Source organism: Vipera ursinii (assembly GCF_947247035.1).
Source record: "Vipera ursinii genome assembly, chromosome: 3".
Classification (NCBI taxonomy): domain Eukaryota; kingdom Metazoa; phylum Chordata; class Lepidosauria; order Squamata; family Viperidae; genus Vipera; species Vipera ursinii.
In genome coordinates, this window is record NC_139516.1 from 2,662,319 (window position 1) to 2,682,674 (window position 20,356).

The window sequence follows — 20,356 nt, forward strand, 5'->3', positions numbered from 1 at the left end:
TGGATCACGTGATCCCGGCACACTGCGACCGTCATAAATACGAACCAGTTGCCAAGAATCTGGATTTTGGCCACGTGACCGCGGGGATGGTGCAACGGTCGTAAGTGTGAAAAATGATCGCGAGTCACCTTTTTTTTTCTAATGCCGTTGTAACTTTGAACGTCACTAAATGAACTGCTGTAAATCCAGGACAACCTGTATTCTATTATATCTAATCCTCAGTCTCTGGATCCAAACATCCATTCTTCCTTTCTTGCCTCTTTGAAAGGAGACACGGCATCAAGGCATCCCTTACAATTTTTTTTTTAAAAAAAATAGAAATACAGATTGTTTTGGTCATTCTAGTTCCTACCCTTGTTAAACACAAAAATAAGGCCCAAACATCTGGAGAGCGCCAGCTTGGGGAAGGCTGTGTTGCATCGCCATTGTTTTCCTCTAGGCTCTTCGCTGTTACATCACGAACCAAACAGCTGTTCTGCTTGCTTCATAATGGCCTTGCTGTCTGAATGGCCCTCCAGACCAAGATAATCCTGTTTTGGAAGCCATTTGTTGCTTCATTCCCATTTTGGTAGCGCCGTATTGCCGGCTAATTATTTATCTATCTATCTATCTATCTATCTATCTATCTATCTATCTATCTATCTATCTATCTGTCTGTCTAATCACATATTCTATCTATCTACCTACCTACCTACCTACATTTATCTGTCTGTCTAATCACATATTCTATCTTATGTATCTATGTCTGTCTGTCTGTCTATCTATCTGCCTATGTCTATCTGTCTAATCACATATTCTATCTTATGTATCTATGTCTGTCTGTCTGTCTGTCTATCTGCCTACGTCTATCTGTCTAATCACATATTCTATCTTATCTGTCTGTCTGTCTGTCTATCTACATATCTCTCTCTCTCATCTATCACCTATCATCTATCTATCATCTGTATATATATCTCCACCTATGTAACATCTATCATTTTTTCTCTATCTGTATCTTCTATCTATCTATCTATCATCTAGCTATCTAGCTATCTAGCTATCTAGCTATCTAGCTATCTATCTCTACCCTTCTCTATCATCTATCATCTCTCTCTACTCCCTATCTATCTATCTATCTATCTATCTATCTATCTATCTATCGTCACCTATTCTATGTCTGGTGACGCCATGATTGGACTGCAGTATTGCAGGCTGACTCTGCCCACAGCTGGGAGTTCAATCTGACCGGCTCAAGGTCGCCTCAGCTTTCCATCCTTCCCGGATCAATAAAACGAGAGACCCAGATTGTTGGGGGCAACAGGCTGACTCTGTAAACCGCTTGGAGAGGGCTTGAAAGCAGTACAAAGCGGTATATAAGTCTTAAAAGTGCCATTGCTGCTGCTATTTTATTCACAAAGTCTGAAGGGATCCTCCTCAATATTCCCACCTCCGCAGGACCATTTCTCCAAATTTTGCCAGCCTCTTTCCTGGCAGCCCCTGCGTAGCACAGTCCCAATCAAATGGAGAGCTCTTGCGATTCTTCTTCACTAAAATTGAACAGGAGGAGGAGGACTGTGTGTGTGGGGGGGGTCCTTGGTGCTCTCTGAGCTGGCTTGTTTTCTGGCGGACGTTGCGTGACCCAACTAGGTGACATCATCAGTGCTAGAAAGGAGTGGGGCTTTGTGGAGAGGAGGAGGAGGAGGAGGAAGAGTGGGGAGGGGTTGTCCTTGGTGCTCTCTGAGCTGGCTTGTTTTCTGGCGGACGTTGCGTGACCCAACTAGGTGACATCATCAGTGCTAGAAAGGAGTGGGCTTTGTGGAGAGGAGGAGGAGGAGGAGGAAGAGTGGGGAGGGGTGTCCTTGGTGCTCTCTGAGCTGGCTTGTTTTCTGGCAGATGTTGCATGATTCAGCTAGGCGACATCATCATTGCTAGAAGGGAGTGAGTTTGTGGAGAGGAGGAGGAGGAGAAGAGATCAATTGTGGGGTCCTTGATATGCTCTGAGCTTGTTTTCTTGCAGATGTTTCATGACCCAACTAGCTTACATGTTCAGTGCTTGAAAGGAGTGTGGTTTGTGGAGAGGAGGAGGAGGACTGTGGGGTCTTTGGTGCTCTCTGAGCTGGCTTCTTTTCTTGCAGACATTTCATGACCCAACTAGGTAGTGTCATCAGTGCTGGAGGAGGAGGAGGACTGTGGGGTCCTTGGTGCTCTCTGAGCTGGGTGGTTCTCTTGCAGACGTTTCACGGCCCAAGTAGGCAACATCATCAGTCTGGCTAGAAGGGAGCGGGGTTTGCGGAGAGGAGGAGGAGAAGAAAAGAGAAGAGGAGGGGGAAGAGGATTGTGGGGTCCTTGATGCTCTCTGAGCTTGGTTGCTTTCTGGCAGACGTTTCATGACCCAACTAGGCAACGTCATCAGTGCTAATGAGGGGTAGGAGGGAAGTTCTGCTGCTGTTGCTGGAAAAGACAGCCCTCCAGACCCCTGTCTGTCTTGTCTGTCTGTCCCTCCCTCCCTCCCTCCCTCTTTCTCTCTCTTTCTCTCTCTCTCTCTCCTCCCCCCCCACCCACAGTGCCCAATGCACTTGACCGTTGCAGAGTCCAAGGGAGATGCAGACATGCATTTCCCTGTTTTGAAAGCCACGTGTGGTTTTATGTCCATTTCACCCACCCTCCCTCCCCACAACCATGCCAATTTCTCCAGATTTGGCCGGCGTCTCCCTCACCACGAGACCTGCAGATGGGCCCTAATCAAATGGAAGGATCTTGCCGTCCCCTTAATTATTCTCCTCTAAATCGAATCAACCATCCTTCCTTCGTCCCTCCCTCCCTCCCTCCCTCCCTTCCTTACCTTCCTTCCTTCCTTCCTTCCTTCCTTCCTTCCTTCCTTCTTCGTCCTTCGGTGCATTTTCAAGACAAGGGCCTGCAGAGTAGCTGCGTTTCCCGCCCCCCCCCCCCCCCCCCCGCTGCACTTTGCGCCGTTATTATATAGGTCACGTTAATCAGGCTTCGGAGCTGTTCTATTCCCTTTTCCCATAAGGAGGAGGAACGCATGGGTAGAAGGGAAGGGACACCCCGCTTGGTGCAGCGCGGCAGCCCCGTGGCTGGCTGCCAGATTGCGCAGAGCGGATCAGCTGCTTCCAGATTTCAACAAAGGGGTCCCTTCCTTAATGAAGAAATCTCCTTCTTCCTTGGAAGCACATCATGATTTTCCCTTTAGAAGAGCTAAAACGTGGTCGGTCCCGAGGACCTCGGTCATTTCCTTCCTCCTTGACGTCCTGATCCTTCTTGATTTTTCACGATGAGCTTGAAAACCAATAGAATGGAATGGAATAGAATAGAATAGAATAGAATAGAATAGAATAGAATAGAATAGAATAGAATAGAATAGAATAGAATAGAATAGAATAGAATAGAATAGAATCGAAAATAGAAATAACAGATTATAGAATAGAATAGAATACAATGAGAAGAGAGAATAGAATAGAATAAAGAATGAATAGAAGAATAGAAAATATGGAATGGAATGGAATTAGAATAGAATAGAATAGAAGGAATGAAGAATACAATAGAATAGAATAGAATGAAGAATAGAATAGAATAGAGTTGGAAGGGACCTTGGAGGTCATGTAGTCCAACCCCCTGCTCAGGCAGGAAACCCTATACCATTTCAGACAAATGGCTGTCCAGCCTCTTTTTAAAAACTTCCAGTGTTGGAGCATTCACAGCTTCTGGAGGCAGGTGGTTCCACTGGTTAATTGTTCTAACTGTCAAGAAGTTTCTCCTTAGTTCCAGGTTGCTTCTCTCCTTGATGAGTTTCCATCCGTTGCTTCTTGTCCTGCCTTTGGACGCTTTGGAGAATAGCTTGACTCCCTCTTCTTTGGGGCAGCCCCTGAGATATTGGAACGCTGCTATCATGTCCCCCCTCGTCCTTCTCTTCATCAGACTCTTCAATTCAGAATAGAGCTGGAAGGGACCTTGGAGGTCTTCTAGTCCAACCCTCTGCTCAAGCAGGAGACCCTGTACAATTTGAGGCAAGTGTCTGTCCAGTCTCTTCTTGAAAGCCTCCGGTGATGAAGCACCCACGATTTCTGGTGGCAAGCTGTTCCACTGGTTAATTGTCCTCACAGTTAGGAAGTTTCTCCTTAATTCCAGGTTGCTTCTCTCTTTGATCAGTTTCCCTCCGTCGCTTCTTGTCCTGCCTTCTGGTGCTTTGGTAAATAAGGTCACACACACACACACACACACACACACACACACACACACACACACCTTTTTGTGTGTGTGGCAGCCCCGCAAATACTAGAAGACTGCTATCATGCCACCCCTGGTCCTTCTTTTCTCTAGACTGGCCTGCAACCGTTCTTCATCTGTTCTTCATAGAGGGTCTCCTGCCTGAGCAGGGGGTTGGACTAGATGACCTCCAAGGTCCCTTCCAACTTTTGCTGTTGTTGCTGCTGCTGCTATTCTTCTTCTTCTTCTTCTTCTTCTTCTTCTTCTTCTTCTTCTTCTTCTTCTTCTTCTTCTTCTTCTTCTTCTTCTTCTTCTTATTCTTATTCTTATTATTCTTATTATTATTATTATTATTATTATTATTATTATTATTATTATTATTATATTCTACCTTCTCAAACACAGGGCCTATGGGCTGCTTGATGTCTGTGGAGATTCCCAGAGATGCCTTTTTTTATCCCAAAGATGCTTCCCCCCCCCCACCAGGAGGCAATCAGACTTTTCTTGTTTTTCTTTGAAGACTTTTCGCCTCTCATCCAAGAAGCTTCTTCAGCTCTTGATTAGATCAGCGTTTCCCAACCTTAGGAACTTGAAGATGCGTGGACTTCAACTCCCAGAATTCCCCAGCCAGCTATGCTGGCTGGGGAATTCTGGAAGTTGAAGTCCACGCATCTTCAAGTTCCTAAGGTTGGAAAACGCTGGATTAGATAATGGCGGACGGCTCGTGATAAACCCTTCTGTTCCCCACCATCCAGTCAGAACCCGAGGAAGCTTCTGGGATGAGAAGCGAAATCTCTTCAAAAAACAACAACAACAACAACAACAACAAGACAAGTCCAGTTGCCTCCATGGAAAATGAATAATAATAAAAAGCACCTCTGGGAGGATTATGGGCTGCTCCTTACGGGCTGGGTCTCTTTCCACACACGCCAGCACGTCTGCAGCGGTTACCTCAGCCTCCTTGGCATCCAGTCAGGGTTTCCTCAGAAAGGCAATTTACAACTTTGCGGAAGCGAGATCCGTCATTTCCCCATACAAAGGAAGGCCCTGCTCTGCTGTCTCTGACAGGCGGTGATGCAACCGACGGCCTCGTTTCTGGCTTGCACAAGTTTTGTCGTGGGCATGGCCAGGCGGCACGCACCGGTATTGTTTACTTCACACCCGGGTTTTAATCACAGACCCATTAAAAAAAAAAAGCAAAATGGCTCTGGGAGTTTATTGGGAGAAGAGAGAGACAGAGTGATATTTCACAACCTTTTTAATACGCGGTGACTTCAACTTCTGGGAGTTGAGGTCCACGCCTTTGAAAAGGGCTAGGACTAGCCCAGGTTTCACAGTGGATCAGGAAAGAGGGTCTAAAGTGGCGTTTTCTCAAACTTGGCAAGTCTAAGATCTGTGGACTTCATTTCCCAGAATTCCCCAGCCAGCTTTGCTCACAGAACATAGAATAATAGAGCTGGAAGGGACCTCGGAGGTCTTCTATCCAGCCCCCTACTCCAGCAGGAGACCCTTTCAGACAAATGGCTGCACAGTCCCTTCCTAAAAACCTCCAGTGATGGAGCACCCACAATGTCTGTTTAATTGCTCTCGCCGTTAGGAAATTTCTCCTTAATTCCAGGTTGCTTCTCTCCTCTCTCTCTCTCTCTCTCTCTCTCTCTCTCTCTCTCTCTCTCTCTCTCTCTCTCTCCCTCTCTCTGTCTCTCTGTCTCTCTCCTCTCTCTCCTTCTCTTCTCTCTCTTCTCTTCTCTCCTCTCTCTCTCTCCTTTCTCTTCTCTTCTCTCTCTCTCTCTCTCTCTCTCTCTCTCTCTCTCTCTCTCTCTCTCTCTCTCTCTCTCGTTTTCTTGCAGACGTTTTATTACCCAACTTGGTAACATCATCAGTGCAAGCAGGAAGTGGTTTGCTTTCTGTTTAAATGTGGTGGTTTGTCCTGTCGGCGTTGGTGGGAGTGATGAGTAAACACCAACTAGCAGTCAGAAAACATGATGAAAACATCGTGGGGGGATAGAGACAGACTTCATCATAGTTTCAACTGGAAACGACATTGAGCGTGGTTGGGCAATGATGGTGAGCATCCTACACCAAGCCAAGTTTCAAAACACTAGAAAATTGCTGGAAAGCTTGGCATTCAGACAAATCCGCCATCAGCAGGTGCACAGAGATAAACAACACCTGCCCACCATTCGAAAGAGTCAGTCAAAGCGCTAAATAAAAAGAGCACAACACTTCCTCACCAGCAGTCAACATCCAGGTAAGCAGAGATTAACACTAAGCTTGCATTGGTGATGTTCCCCAGTTGGGTCGTGAAACGTCTGCAAGAAAACCGCCAAGCTCAGAGAGCACCAAGGATCCCAAAATCCTCCTCCTCTCTGCAAACCCCACTTGCTTCTCCACCAGTTATGTTCCCCAGTTGGGTCATGAAACGTCTGCAAGAAAACCGCCAAGCTCAGAGAGCACCAAGGACCGCCCAAGACAAAACTTTCCTTGGACATTCCCTTGACAAAAGTTCAGTGCTTCCTGTAAAATAGGCACAAGCAATAAAATGGCTAAGTAACAGAGAATAACAGAGTTGGAAGGGACCTTGGAGGTCATCTAGTCCAACCCCTTCTCAGACAGGAAACCTTATACCATTTCAGACAAATGACTGTCCAGTCTCTTCTTAAAAACTTCCAGTGTTGGAGCATTCACAGCTTCTGGAGGCAGGTTGTTCCACTGGTTAATTGTTCTCACTGTCAGGAAGTTTCTCCTTAGTTCTGGGTTGCTTCTCTCCTTGACTAGTTTCCATCCGTTGCTTCTTGTCCTGCCTTCGGGCGCTTTGGAGAATTGCTTGACTCCCTCTTCTTTGGGGCAGCCCCTGAGATATTGGAAGGCTGCTATCCTGTCCCCCCTCGTCCTTCTCTTCATTAAACCGGACATGCCCAATTCCAGCCACCGTTCCTGATATGTTTTAGCCTCCAGTCCCCTGATCATCTTTGTTGCTCTTCTCTGCACTCTTCCCATAGTCTCAACATCGTGTGTGTGTGTGTGTGTGTGTGTGTGTGTGTTTTGGCAACCACAACTGGATGCAGGGTTCCAAGTGTGGCCTTACTAGGGCTTTGTAAAGCGCTACCAATTTATTATTTATTTATTCGATTTATATACCGCCCTTCTCCCGTAGGACTCAGGGCGGTTCACAAGGTGTTTTTTTTTAAAAAAAACAAACAATACAACAAATTACAAAACTTAAAAATCAATTAAAAAGATTATATTGACCTTGAAACAAAACCCCAGTTTAAAATACAATTTAAAAAATCCCAATGAATATTCTCAGTCCAGGCCAGAGAGCTCAAAGAGCCAGGTCTTCAGGTCCCGGCGGAACGAGCGAAGGTTTCACAATGGATCAGGAAAGAGGGTGACAGTGGCAGCCTCTCCACTGCTCCGTCTGCTTGCAGAAGAGGGAAAATCCATGGAGGATCAAGCAGGGCCCGTGAGAGCTGGAGTATTTTTTCCTTGTTTTTTTTGCAACCCCCTTTTCCTTGTTTTTTTTTTTATTAAAGAGTTTTACAAAAACAAAATTTTACAATATATCCCCAAATCCCTCCCACCCCAAACCCGCCCACTTCCCCCCCCCCCACTTCCCAGAGCTAAATACAGGATTATAGTTACAATAATCATATTCTAAATAAAAATTATGCATAATATACAATTAACCAAATTCATAATGTGCTTTAACTCCCCTTTGACATAACTACAAACAACGTGCCAATAACAATATCCCACTAAAATCTACTCATAAGCTAAATGGAACTTTTTAGTCCCATATTTGTTCTGAATATAATTTATCCATCTCCTCCAAACTGAAATATATCTTTCCTGTGAATGATCTTTCAAATAAGCAAAAATCTTAGACATTTCTGCAAGATTCGAAACTTTAAACACCCATTCTTCTATAGTGGGCAAACTATCCTTCTTCCAATATTGTCCCAGCAACCCCCTTTTCCTCTTGCAAGGTCCCTCGCTGGGTCTCTCTCCGAGAAATTTGGAGAGTTTATTTCTCTCTAACCTCGGCCTTTCCAAGCTCAGCATCTCTCTCATCTCTGCTTTGTGGAAGGGTCTTGTCTTTTCTCACCCACCCACCCACCCAGCCCCTTTCCTGTTTCTGCTTGGTGAGCGGCAGGCAGCCCTGCATCTTTTTTTTTTTAATTGAAAAGTTTTATCATACATTTTATCTTTGACAATCCCCCCTACCCCTCCCCTATCCCTCCCTCCTTACCCCTCCCCCCCCCGACTTCCCAGAGCTAAGTACAAGGTATAAAAAACAAAAGAAGAATCATAAACAACCATATGCTAACAACCATAAACTCTAAAATCTATCACTCTCTAGCTCATATAGGATAACTACAAACACTATTAATATAAAATATATTTAAAAAAAACAGAAAACAAAAAAAAAGGAAAGGAAGACTTATTCAAATGCTACATGAAACTTCTTAGTCCCATATTTGTTCTGGATATACTCAATCCATTCCTCTTAACAGTTTAATAGCCTCCTTAGACTTCACATCCTCTGGATTCAAAATCAAAGCCTTTTCTTTTTCCTTTATTTCATTCTCCAATTCTTTCCTCCTAGCTTCCACAGCACATCTATGTTTATTGTTCATATATATCAACACCCCTCTCATATAGGCCTTGCTAGCATCCCAAACCATGTCCATAGAGGTGCCCTTATTCATATAGGCAGCCCTGCATCTTGGGTGGCCTTGCAGAGGCTGGGTGGTGCCTTCTGCCCCTCCCATTGTTGGCTGAAATCCCGGCCTAGGGAAGAAGGAACGTAGCAACTGCATGGATGTCTTCCGTGGGCGGAAGGACGCCTCCCTTACTAGGAAAGAGGATCATTGTTTGATTTCCGCCTTCAACTAAGATCGCAGCCGGGCCTTGCCAGCAGCAGCACTTAAGGTTTGCGGGACTACCAGCTTTTTTTTTTCTTTTTCTTTCTTTTTGCCACAAAAAAAAGAGCCAGTTCACCTGTTCTCCAAAGCTCCTGAAGGCAGGAGAAGAAGCAACGGATGGAAACTGATCAAAGAGAGAAGCAGCCTGGAATTGAGGAGAAACTTCCTACCAGTGAAGACAATTAACCAGTGGAACTCCTTGCTTCCAGAAGCTGTGAATGCTCCCAACACTGGAAGTTTTTAAGAAGAGACCGGACAACTAGCTATTTGAGTGAAATGGTATAGGGCAGGGGTACGCAACCTCGGCTCTTTTATGACTCGTGGACTTCAACTCCCAGAATTTCTGAGCCAGCATGGGGGAACTATGGCTCTTTTATTTTTTATTTTAATTTTTTATTTTAATTCCATTTATATCCTGCCCTTCTCCGAAGACTCAGGGTGGCTTACAAGCTTAGCAGTAGCCTTCATTCTATGTATATGCCTGCTTATTAGGACTTTCACACACATACCAAGCGGCATTATTACAAAGTCAGCTTATTGCCCCCAACAATCTGGGTCCTCATTTTACCTACCTCGGAAGGATGGCAGGCTGAGTCAACCTTGAGCCTGGTGGGATGTGAACCTGCCACTGCTCCACCAAGGCTCTTTTATGACTCGTGGACTTCAACTCCCAGAATTCCTGAGCCAGCATGGGGGAACTATGGCTCTTTTATTTTTTATTTTAATTTTTTATTTTAATTCCATTTATATCCCGCCCTTCTCCGAAGACTCAGGGCGGCTTACAAGCTTAGCAGTAGCCTTCATTCTATGTATCTGCCTGCTTATTAGGGCTTTCCCCCCCCCCCAAGCGGCATTATTACAAAGTCAGCTTAATTGCCCCCAACAATCTGGGTCCTCATTTTACCTACCTCGGAAGGATGGAAGGCTGAGTCAACCTTGAGTCTGGTGGGACTTGAACCTGCCACTGCTCCACCAAGGCTCTTTTATGACTCGTGGACTTCAACTCCCAGAATTCCTGAGCCAGGAATTCTGGGAGTTGAAGTCCACGAGTCATAAAAGAGCCAAGGTTGCCTACCCCTGCCGTAGGGCAGTGATGGCGAACCTTTTGGAGGCCGAGTGCCCAAACTGCAACCCCAAACTCACTTATGTATCGTCGGGTGCCGGGTGGGCGTGGCCCACTGGGTGGGTGTGGCTCATTGGGTGGGTGTTGCCCATTGGGTGGGCGTGGCTGTGGTGGTAACGGCAGACTGGGTGGGACTAAAAAGTTCAATTCCAACTTTGCGAGATGTTTTTTTTTTCCCACGAGGTTGAAATTGATTGATTGATTTTTTTTTTTTTTGTGCACATGGCGGTGGAGGCCTAAAGCGAAAAGGTTTTATAAAACCCAGCTTAAAGCCTAGGACTGGGGCGACGGGGCGCGTGCCCACAGAGAGGGCTCTGCGTGCCATGGGTTCGCCATCATGGATATAGAGTCTTTTAGCTTGAGCAGGGGGTTGGACTAGATGACCTCCGAGGCTCCTTCCAACTCTTAACAGAATGTGCGCCACAACTTCGAAGAATCAGTCTGTTGTTCGAGAGGTTGGGGAATCGTCGGCACAGCCCTGTTGCAAACTATTCAGCAATCAGGAGACCAGGTCTGGTCAGATGAGGACATCCTGGAGGTGATGCCTGTGGAGATTCTCAGCCATCCAGGTCCTGGTTGTCCCAGACGTGCTTCTTTTTTCAAGAGGCAACTGGACTTTTCTTGTTTTCTCTTGGAAGAGGTTTTGCTTCTCGTCCAAGAAGCTTCTTCAGCTCGGACTGAATGGTGGAGAATGAAAGTCCACATTCAGAAAGGTCCAAGAGGCCATTAGGTCAACATTGAGCAGCCCTCCCCTCAACAGACGGGGAGGGACACGACATCCTCTATCTCCAGTCTACCACACCGTCCTTTCAGCGGTTCCAAGGAGGCTCCACGACCCGTTTGCACCACTCAGGTGACCCTGAGGACACAGGTAATAAACCTCTCAGGTGGCCTCGACGACTCTCTAAAAGGATGCAAACGAGAAGCTGTCTGCAAGGAGTATAAATCCTTCCCTTCCCAACCATCTGGTCAGAACCTGAGGAAGCTTCTGGGATGAGAAGCGAAACCTCTTCAAAGAAAAACAAGGAGGTCCAGTTGTCTCCTGAAGAAGCGTGATGAGGGCAACAGTCCATCCAGAAGACGTGGGCAGCTGGCAACATCTCTCTCCTCTGCTGACTGATGCTCCGTTGCCAAAGATGGACGAGAAGATCAATCCAGCCTCTGCCTTCAAGCCCCTGAAGATCCAGGTCCCGTCCTCCCTTCCTTAGCCCCTTCCGTATCTTCAGAAAACCACCTCCAGGGCTTTCCAAAGGTGGCAACGTCAAGTCTTGTGGACTTCCAGAATTCCCCAGCTAGGACTTCTCGTGGCTCCTTCAACCCGCTTTTTAAGTCAGCTAGCTCAACCGGGCAGCCAGCTGGGATTAAAATATCGGTGCAATAGAAATATCCCTCCGAAGGACACAAAATTTTTTACACACAGCACCCTCCTGATTTACTCGGAGCCGATCCAGCGCTGGTTCTCCTCCCCGGCCTGAAAAATAAATTCTTAGCAAGAGCTTCTTCCGTACGAGAGATCGGAACGCAGCTCCGAGCTTTCCTACCGGATCACTCTCCTTGGAAAACAGAAGAGATCACTATCGTTTCTAATCCTCCCCGCTGAACTGTTCGACAGTCAAATCCTTTTTTCTCATTTCTGGGGTCCGGGAGCCCCAACTCCGATTTGCAAGGCCGTTCCAGAGTCCTGCTGCCCCCCCCTTTTTTTGTTGGTTTTAAACGGCAGAGTGCTGAATCTGATTGGCCACCCAAATATCGGATTCTCCTGGAATGTCATTTTATTTCCAACGCTGAAAGCACGGAGAGATATTTTTGATGGCTGCTCACCAAAATATTCAAATTCCATTCTCCTAGAGTAGTTTTTTTCCTCTCTCTCTCTCCCTGCCCCCCCTCTCTCTCTCTGCCCCTTTAAGAGGCTAGCTGGGGAATTCTGGGAGTTGAAGTCCACACCTCTTCAAAGTCGCTAAGGTCGAGAACCACCAGCCGGTCTTATTACCGGTAGTCCTCAACGTATGGCCGCCACCAAGCCCAACATCTCTGTCGCTAAGCAAGACCGTTGCTCAGTGAGTTTTGCCCTGATTTACAAACTTTCTGGCCACAGCCGTTCCATGGCTCACTGTGGCTATTAAGTTAGGAACACAGTCGTTAAGCGAATGTGGCTTTCCCCCCCCCCCCTGTTGACTTTGCTTATCCAAAGGTCGCAAGAGGGGAATCACGTGTCAGTCATAAATATAAGTCGGCCGCCAGTGTCTGAATTTTGGTTCATGTGACCCTGGGGATAATAATAATAAAGTTGGAAGGGACCTTGGAGGTTATCTAGTCCAACCCCCTGCTAAGGCAGGAAACCCTACACCATTTCAGACAAATGGCTGTCCAGTCTCTTCTTAAAAACTTCCAGTGTTGGAGCATTCACAGCTTCTGGACGCAGGTTGTTCCACTGGTTAATCGTTCTTACTGTCAGGAAGTTTCTCCTTAGTTCCAGGTTGCTTCTCTCCTGGATGAGTTTCCATCCGTTGCTTCTTGTCCTGCCTTTGGGCGCTTTGGAGAGTAGCTTGACTCCCTCTTCTTTGGGGCAGCCCCTGAGATACTGGCAGGCTGCTATCATGTCCTTCTCTTCATTAAACTAGAGACGCTGCAGCGGTCATAAGTGTGGAAAAGCGTCATGAGTCCCTATTTTCCTTTGCTGTCGGTGCTTCGAAACAGTCACTGAACGGACTCCGGTGACTGGCTTGAAGCCCGGGTGAAGCGTTCCTCTTGAGGTCCAGCCTGATTTTAAAGCAATTTCAGACAATTTCAGACACTTTCATCCCTAGAAAGAGGGCAGAGAAGAGCAACAAAGATGAACAGGGGACTGGAGGCTACAACATACAAAGAACGGTTGCTGGAATTGGGGATGTCTAGTTTAACGAAGAGAAGGGTGAGGGGTGACATGATAGCAGTGTTCCAATATCTCAGGGGCTGCCCCAAAGAAGAGGGAGTCAAGCTCTTCTCCAAAGCCCCTGAAGGCAGGACAAGAAGCAAGGGATGGAAACTCACCAAGGAGAGAAGCAACCTAGAACTAAGGAGAAACTTCCTGACAGTGAGGACAATTAACCAGTGGAACAACCTGCGTCCAGAAGCTGTGAATGCTCCAACACTGGAAGTTTTTAAGAAGAGACTGGACAGCCATTTGTCTGAAATGGAATAAGGTTTCCTGCCTGAGCAGGGGGCTGGAGTAGATGACCTCCAAGGTCCCTTCCAACGTTGTTGTTGTTATCAGTGCTACAAGGGAGGGGATCTGTGGTGAGGGGGGGAGGTGGTGGAGGAGGAGAACTTTGGGTTCCTTGGTGCTCTCCGAGCTTGGTGGTTTTCTTGCAGACGTTTCATGACCCAACTAGGGAACATCATCAGTGCTAGAAGGGAGTGGGGATTGCAGAGAGAAGCAGGAGCAGGTGGGGGTGTTTTTAAGCAGAGACTGGACAGCCATTTGCCTGGGATGGTGGAGCATCTCCTGCTTGAGCAGGGGGTTGGACTAGAAGACCTCCAAGGTCCCTCCCCACTGCTACACTCTCCTTCAGTGGCACAGCTTGACTCCAGAAATTGTGGGTGCTCCATCACTGGAGGTCTTCAAAACACAGCCCGCCCAGCTGTTTGACCTGGCTGTTAATAAAGTCTCCTGCCTCGAGCAGGGGTTGGACTAGAAGATCTCCAAAGTCCCTTCCAGTCTACAATTGTGGGTTTGCTGAAGGGTGGGGCTGGGTGTGGTGTTACAGATCAGCCCGCAGGGGAGAGGGCCGAGATGGATTTGACACTCCCGAAACATCACCAGGGAATCATGAGCCAGGCCACGTGTGGGTGCGCCCGGCGGGGGCCCCTTTGCACAGGCTGCTGGAGTGGTGCGCATGTGGTGCGCATGTGATCCAGAGATGGGTGGACAGGACGGGGACGTGGCTCCTGGTTGCAGAAGCAGAAACCAAAGCTCAGCAATGAATGAGGCAACGGGGCCGGCTGTCTTAGCGTTGCCCAGTCCTGGCTAATACGAACCGGGAGCTCCCTTCCTTCCTTCAAGAATGGCCTGGCCCCGTTTATCTGGTTTTTTCAAATGCTGGTAGACTTGGAGGAGGAAGCTTTTAAAAAAGGGTGAAATTGGAGGTCCTAGCCTCAAATAAGCTAGGAGACTGGAGGCTAAAACATCATCATCATCATCACCATCATAACAGTAATAGTAACAGTAATAAGGGTAATAAGAACAGTAATAATAATTATAGAGTTGGAAGGGACCTTGGAGGTCTTCTAGTCCAACCCCCTCCTCAGGCAGGAAACTTTGAACATCCAGATGGGTGATATATAGAGGGAGGGAGGGAAGAGAGGGAGGAAGGAAGGAAAATATACTGATTTTTGAGGAAAGAAGGAAGCAAAATATACTGATTATGAGGAGGGAAGGAAGGAAAATATACTGATTTTGAGGAAGGAAGGAAGGAAGGAAAATATACTTTATGAGGAAGGAAGGAAGGAAAATGATTATGAGGAGGGTAGGAAGGAACAGATTTTGAGGAAGGAAGGAAAATATACTGATTATGAGGAAGGAAGGAAGGGAAATATACTGATTATGAGGAGGGAAGGAAGGAAAATACTGATTTTGAGGAAAAGGAAGGAAAATACTGATTTTGAGGAAGGAAGGAAGGAAGGAAAATATACTTTATGAGGAGGGAAGGAAGGAAAATATACTGATTTTGAGGAAGGAAGGAAGGAAAATATACTGATTATGAGGAAGGAAGGAAGGGAAATATACTGATTATGAGGAAGGAAGGAAGGAAGGAAAATACTGATTTTGAGGAAGGAAGGAAGGAAAATGATTATGAGGAGGGAAGGAAGGAAAATATACTGATTATGAGGAAGGAAGGAAGGAAGGAAGGGAAATATACTGATTATGAGGAGGGAAGGAAGGAAAATACTGATTTTGAGGAAAAGGAAGGAAAATACTGATTTTGAGGAAGGAAGGAAGGAAAATATACTTTATGAGGAGGGAAGGAAGGAAAATATACTGATTTTGAGGAAGGAAGGAAGGAAGGAAAATATACTGATTATGAGGAAGGAAGGAAGGGAAATATACTGATTATGAGGAAGGAAGGAAGGAAAATACTGATTTTGAGGAAGGAAGGAAGGAAAATGATTATGAGGAGGGAAGGAAGGAAAATATACTGATTATGAGGAAGGAAGGAAGGGAAATATACTGATTATGAGGAAGGAAGGAAGGGAAATATACTGATTATGAGGAAGGAAGGAAGGAAAATACTGATTTTGAGGAAGGAAGGAAGGAAAATGATTATGAGGAGGGAAGGAAGGAAAATATACTGATTTTGAGGAAGGAAGGAAGGAAAATATACTGATTATGAGGAAGGAAGGAAGGGAAATATACTGATTATGAGGAAGGAAGGAAGGAAGGAAAATACTGATTTTGAGGAAGGAAGGAAGGAAAATGATTATGAGGAGGGAAGGAAGGAAAATATACTGATTATGAGGAAGGAAGGAAGGAAGGAAGGGAAATATACTGATTATGAGGAGGGAAGGAAGGAAAATACTGATTTTGAGGAAAAGGAAGGAAAATACTGATTTTGAGGAAGGAAGGAAGGAAAATATACTTTGAGGAGGGAAGGAAGGAAAATATACTGATTTTGAGGAAGGAAGGAAGGAAAATATACTGATTATGAGGAAGGAAGGAAGGGAAATATACTGATTATGAGGAAGGAAGGAAGGAAAATACTGATTTTGAGGAAGGAAGGAAGGAAGGAAAATGATTATGAGGAGGGAAGGAAGGAAAATATACTGATTATGAGGAAGGAAGGAAGGGAAATATACTGATTATGAGGAGGGAAGGAAGGAAAATACTGATTTTGAGGAAGGAAGGAAGGAAGGAAAATATACTTTATGAGGAAGGAAGGAAGGAAAATATACTTTATGAGGAGAGAAGGAAGGAAAATATACTGATTTTGAGGAAGGAAGGAAGGAAAATGATTATGAGGAGGGAAGGAACAGATTTTGAGGAAGGAAGGAAGGAAAATATACTGATTATGAGGAAGGAAGGAAGGAAAATATACTGATTTTGAGGGAAGGAAGGAAGGAAAATATACTGATTTTTGAGGAGGAAGAGAGGGAGGGAAGGAAGGAAGGAAGCTAGCTTGGCTGAGGGGGTCTCACCCTTCCTAAGGGGGAAGCCTCAGAAGGGCAGAATTGGGCACCTTGAACTCAGGCTGAAAGAAGTCCCACCCACCCATTTTTAAGATGGTGACTTGGACAGGTATTCCCACATAGTCTGAGCGGAAGGAGTGGGAAAGAGGCCAAAACTTTGGCAGGAGGTTTGCTATTTAGGTGCAGCCATTTATTTTTATACTCGAAGCTTCAGCCAAACGGCCGTCCACTCCCCCCAATGTCCAGCATGATTTTGCTTTTTTTAAAAAAGAAAAGAAAGAAAGCCTTTTGCCGTTGCTGCTAAACAGTAAGCACGGCATCCCTGCAAATTTATTCGTTTTATTACACACTCACTCGTCCACCAATCACCGGAGCTCTCTGCGCAACACTGAGATAAATTAAAAACATCAAATACAAGCCCCAAACGGTAAGGGTGGTGGGGGGGAGGACAGCAGCAGCAGCCGTGAAAGCGAGCAAAATCCCCAAGAAAATCAAGCTTTTGGGGAAACCACAGCCGGGTTCTCGGGCTGTCTTGAACCCAGTGCCAGGAGGTCGCCATTGCTCCAAAATGGCCTCCTTCAGCTCTCACTAGCTGCAAAACTATGATAAAAGGACTTGACAGCCAGTTTGGTCTCATGGTTAAGGCACAAGGCTAGAAACCAGGAGACGGTGAGTTCTAGTCCCGCCTTAGTCATGAAGGCCAGCTGGGTGTCTCTGGCCAATCCCCAGGAGATGGTGAGTTCTAGTTCCGCCTTAGGCATGAAAGCTGGCTGGGTGGACTTTGAGCCAATCACCGGGAGAAAGTGAGTTCTAGTCCCGCCTTAGGAGAATCAGCTGGGTGACTATCACCAGGAGACAGTGAGTTCTAGTCCTGCCTTAGGCATGAAAGCTAGCTGGTTGATTTTGAGCTAATCACCAGGAGACATTGAGTTCTAGTCCCGCCTTAGGCCTGAAAGTCAACTGGGTGTGTCTGGCCAGTCACCAGGAGACGGTGAGTTCTATTCCTGCTGCAGGCATGAAAGTTGGCTGGGTGACTTTGAACCAATCACCAGGAGACGGTGAATTCTAGTTCCGCCTTAGGCAGGAGAACCAGCCGGGTGACTTTGGGCCAATCACCAGGAGACAGTGAGTTCTAGTCCCGCTTTAAGCACGAAAGCCACTGGGTGACTTTGGGCCAATCACCAGGAGACGGTGAGTTCTAGTTCTGCCTGAAGCATAAAATGCCTAACCCTACACCATTAGCTCATGGATCTGTTTGCCCGTCCTTGTGCGCGTGCACCTGGGGTTGGTCTAGACGACCTCCAAGGTCCCCGTGCATCCTCTTGTGTTTAGCGTCTGGCCTCACCTTCCTTTCTCTTTCCCCTCGCAGGAGCGGTTTGTGGACCTGTACGGGAACGACGCGGCCGCCAAGAGCCGGAAGGGCCAGGAGCGCTTCAACAAGTGGCTGTGGACGGGGGCCACCGTGGCCGGCGTGGTCCTGCTGGGCTCTTTGCTCAGCCGCAAATAGCCAGAGACTGACCGACTGACCAGACTCGGCCCTGCTCCGGCCCTCCGTCCTCCTCGGCCTCGTAATCATTCCAGGGGGTGGGGAGGAGGGGGCTCTGCTCCCCGACCCCGGGCTCACCCCCCCCTCCAAGCAACTCACAGACCTCTTCCTGGTGCCTCCTGCCCTGCCGCCTCCTCTCCTCCTCCTCCCCCCCCAAAAAGACCCAGAGTCTCTGGCTGTCCTATGTGCAACTCCTCCCGTCCTCAGAGCCCCCCCCCGTTGCCCCCCCTCCGTCTCCTGCTCCTTTCCATCCGCAAAAGAGTCACTTCTGGAAATTGCAAATTAAGGTGGTGAAAGGTGCTCCCAGCAGACCCAGGCCCTGGGGAGGGGCGAGTGGGTGGCTTTGGGGAGGGGAGGGCCTGCCCCCCTCCCCGTCCTCCCCAGGCTTTGGCCAGTGAGAAAGCACGTGGCTTCTCCTCCCACCCACCCCCCCACCCTGCCGTTAAATAACTCTTAAAGCCTCCCTTCCACAGGCAGTCGCCTAGATCCTCCGGAACACACCCTGCCCACTACGCAGCCTATGCTCCTGGGACCCCAGGGGAAAGGGGACTCCTTCCTGGGGTGGGACGGGGTGTGTGTGAGTGTGTGCGTGGCGACAGAGCTTCGCCAGGGGGAGAGGAAGGGGCACAAGGCAAGCCCCCCTCACCGCCTTAGGAAGCCCCTCACTTTCTCTAGCCCGGGGCCCACCCCGACTCTGCGTGGCCCTGCCGGAGGGCTTTTTGGGGGGGTGTTAAACGGGGATGGGCAAGGCCGCCCCTCTCCGCTCTGCGTGGCCTGGGGGTACCCAGCCTGCTTGCTCCCTGTGCCAGGTTAGGCGACTCTTCAGGAAAAGGATGATGCCAGCCTCCTGGCTTCCCCCCCCCTCCCCGTTCAGTTGTTGGTCCTGTGCCCTTTCTATCATGCGTCAACACCCCCCCACACACACACACACACCCAAAAAAAGAGCCTCTTTGCCCTGGGGAAGGAATCCTAAATTCTCCAGCGTTTGGGGTGGGGGTCTCGTAGGCCACCTTCCCCCTCGCCACCTGGCTGCGGACTGGGGGGGGGAGGTAAGTGCTGGCAGAGGGCATCGTGGGGTGGGGGGGGGTTGGCGCGCTGCATTATCGGCAAAGGTGTTTACCATCAGCTGCTAATTGCACGCTCACCCCTCCGGGGACCCCCGCCTGGCCTTTGCCCAAGGAGCTTCCAGGAAGAGCGGGCATCTGCAGCAGGGCCCTTTGAGGTGGGGGGGCTCTGTGTGGGAGGGGAGGAGAAGGGGAGGAATACCCTACGCCGGAGGGGTCGGGGCACCGGTGGTTTTTCTGAGGCTCTGCCGAGTAAGTGGGGGTGGGGGGGTGTCAGGAACGGGGGTGGGGGGTGAGGGAGGGGTTGCACTTCTCTTTTTTTTTCCTGCAAGTGTTAGGTCCGTGGTCAGAGTTTGGGGGGGGGTGCCTGAGGATTCGGGGAGGGGGTAGCGGAGGAAAAGTGGGCCAGGGGGAGGGCAGGTGGAGCTAGGGGGGAGGGAGGGAGGGGTCTGCATCTCCCTTGGGCTCTGCAGCAGCCTAGGGCATGGGGCATTTGGGGGGGAGGGTCCTTTCCTGCCACACAGCAGCGTGATGCCCCCCCCTCAGATCTGGGTCTTGGCGAGGGTCTTTTTTCCCTGCCGAGGAGCATGATGGCCCCCCCCTCCGCACCAGCCTTCCTCAGCAAGTGACTCCATCCCACCCACACACCCCGCAGACTCACATGACACCACCAACACCACCCCGTCTCTGGCCTAGCATCCCCCTCCCCACAAAAAAAAAAACAAAAACCCAGGACGCCCTGGCAGCTTGGCTGCCCCCTCCCCGAAGATATACGAGATCAGCTGTATATATTGGAGAGTAGTTTTTATTCAGTTGTGAATACAATAATAACTATTTTTGTTAACCGTATGTCTGTATTTATGTGTTTTGGCTGTGCTTGCCCTCCCTCTCCGCCTCCCCCCTCCTCCCCCTGTGCCCCATATAACCCACCCACCCACCCCTTTTGATTGCAAAGGGCGGCCTGTCGGCTGGGGCGGGGGAGAGCCCAGCTCTTGCCTTTCCAGCCCCCCCAAGCTTGGCACCTGCACCTTGAGTTTGCTCCTCCTCCTCCCCCCCCCCCGCTTTCCTTGGTGTCCAGGCCTCAGACGAGCCCCTTATTAGAGAAGAGGGAAAAATTAAAAAAAAAAAGACAAAAGGTGGATTTGAAGATGGAAGTTGAAATCCTTCAATAAAACTGTGGTGTTTGAGCCGAGGGTCCAGTCTGGTTCTTGGGTCCTCTTTTTTCCTTTCTCGTGGGGTGGGTGGGTGGGTGGGTGGGTGAGTGGGCTCTCCAGGGCTGCCCTTAGTGATGGGCAAAGTCAGGATGAGAGCGTCCGAAGGGACCTTGGAGGTG

At 48.3% G+C, this 20,356-nt stretch overlaps 1 protein-coding gene across 4 annotated transcripts in view; it reads left to right on the forward strand.

Moving 5' to 3' along the window:
- BCL2L1 (BCL2 like 1) overlaps positions 1-19,166 on the forward strand; it is a 55,130-nt gene extending 35,964 nt beyond the window's left edge. For all 4 annotated transcript variants that reach the window (XM_083360991.1, XM_083360990.1, XM_083360992.1 and 1 more), the window contains exon 3: positions 17,783-19,166. In XM_083360991.1, coding sequence (XP_083217117.1) covers positions 17,783-17,920 — 138 coding nt within the window. In that variant the 3' untranslated portion in view covers positions 17,921-19,166. The remainder of the gene's footprint in view (positions 1-17,782) is intronic.
- The last annotated feature ends 1,190 nt before the right edge of the window (positions 19,167-20,356 follow it).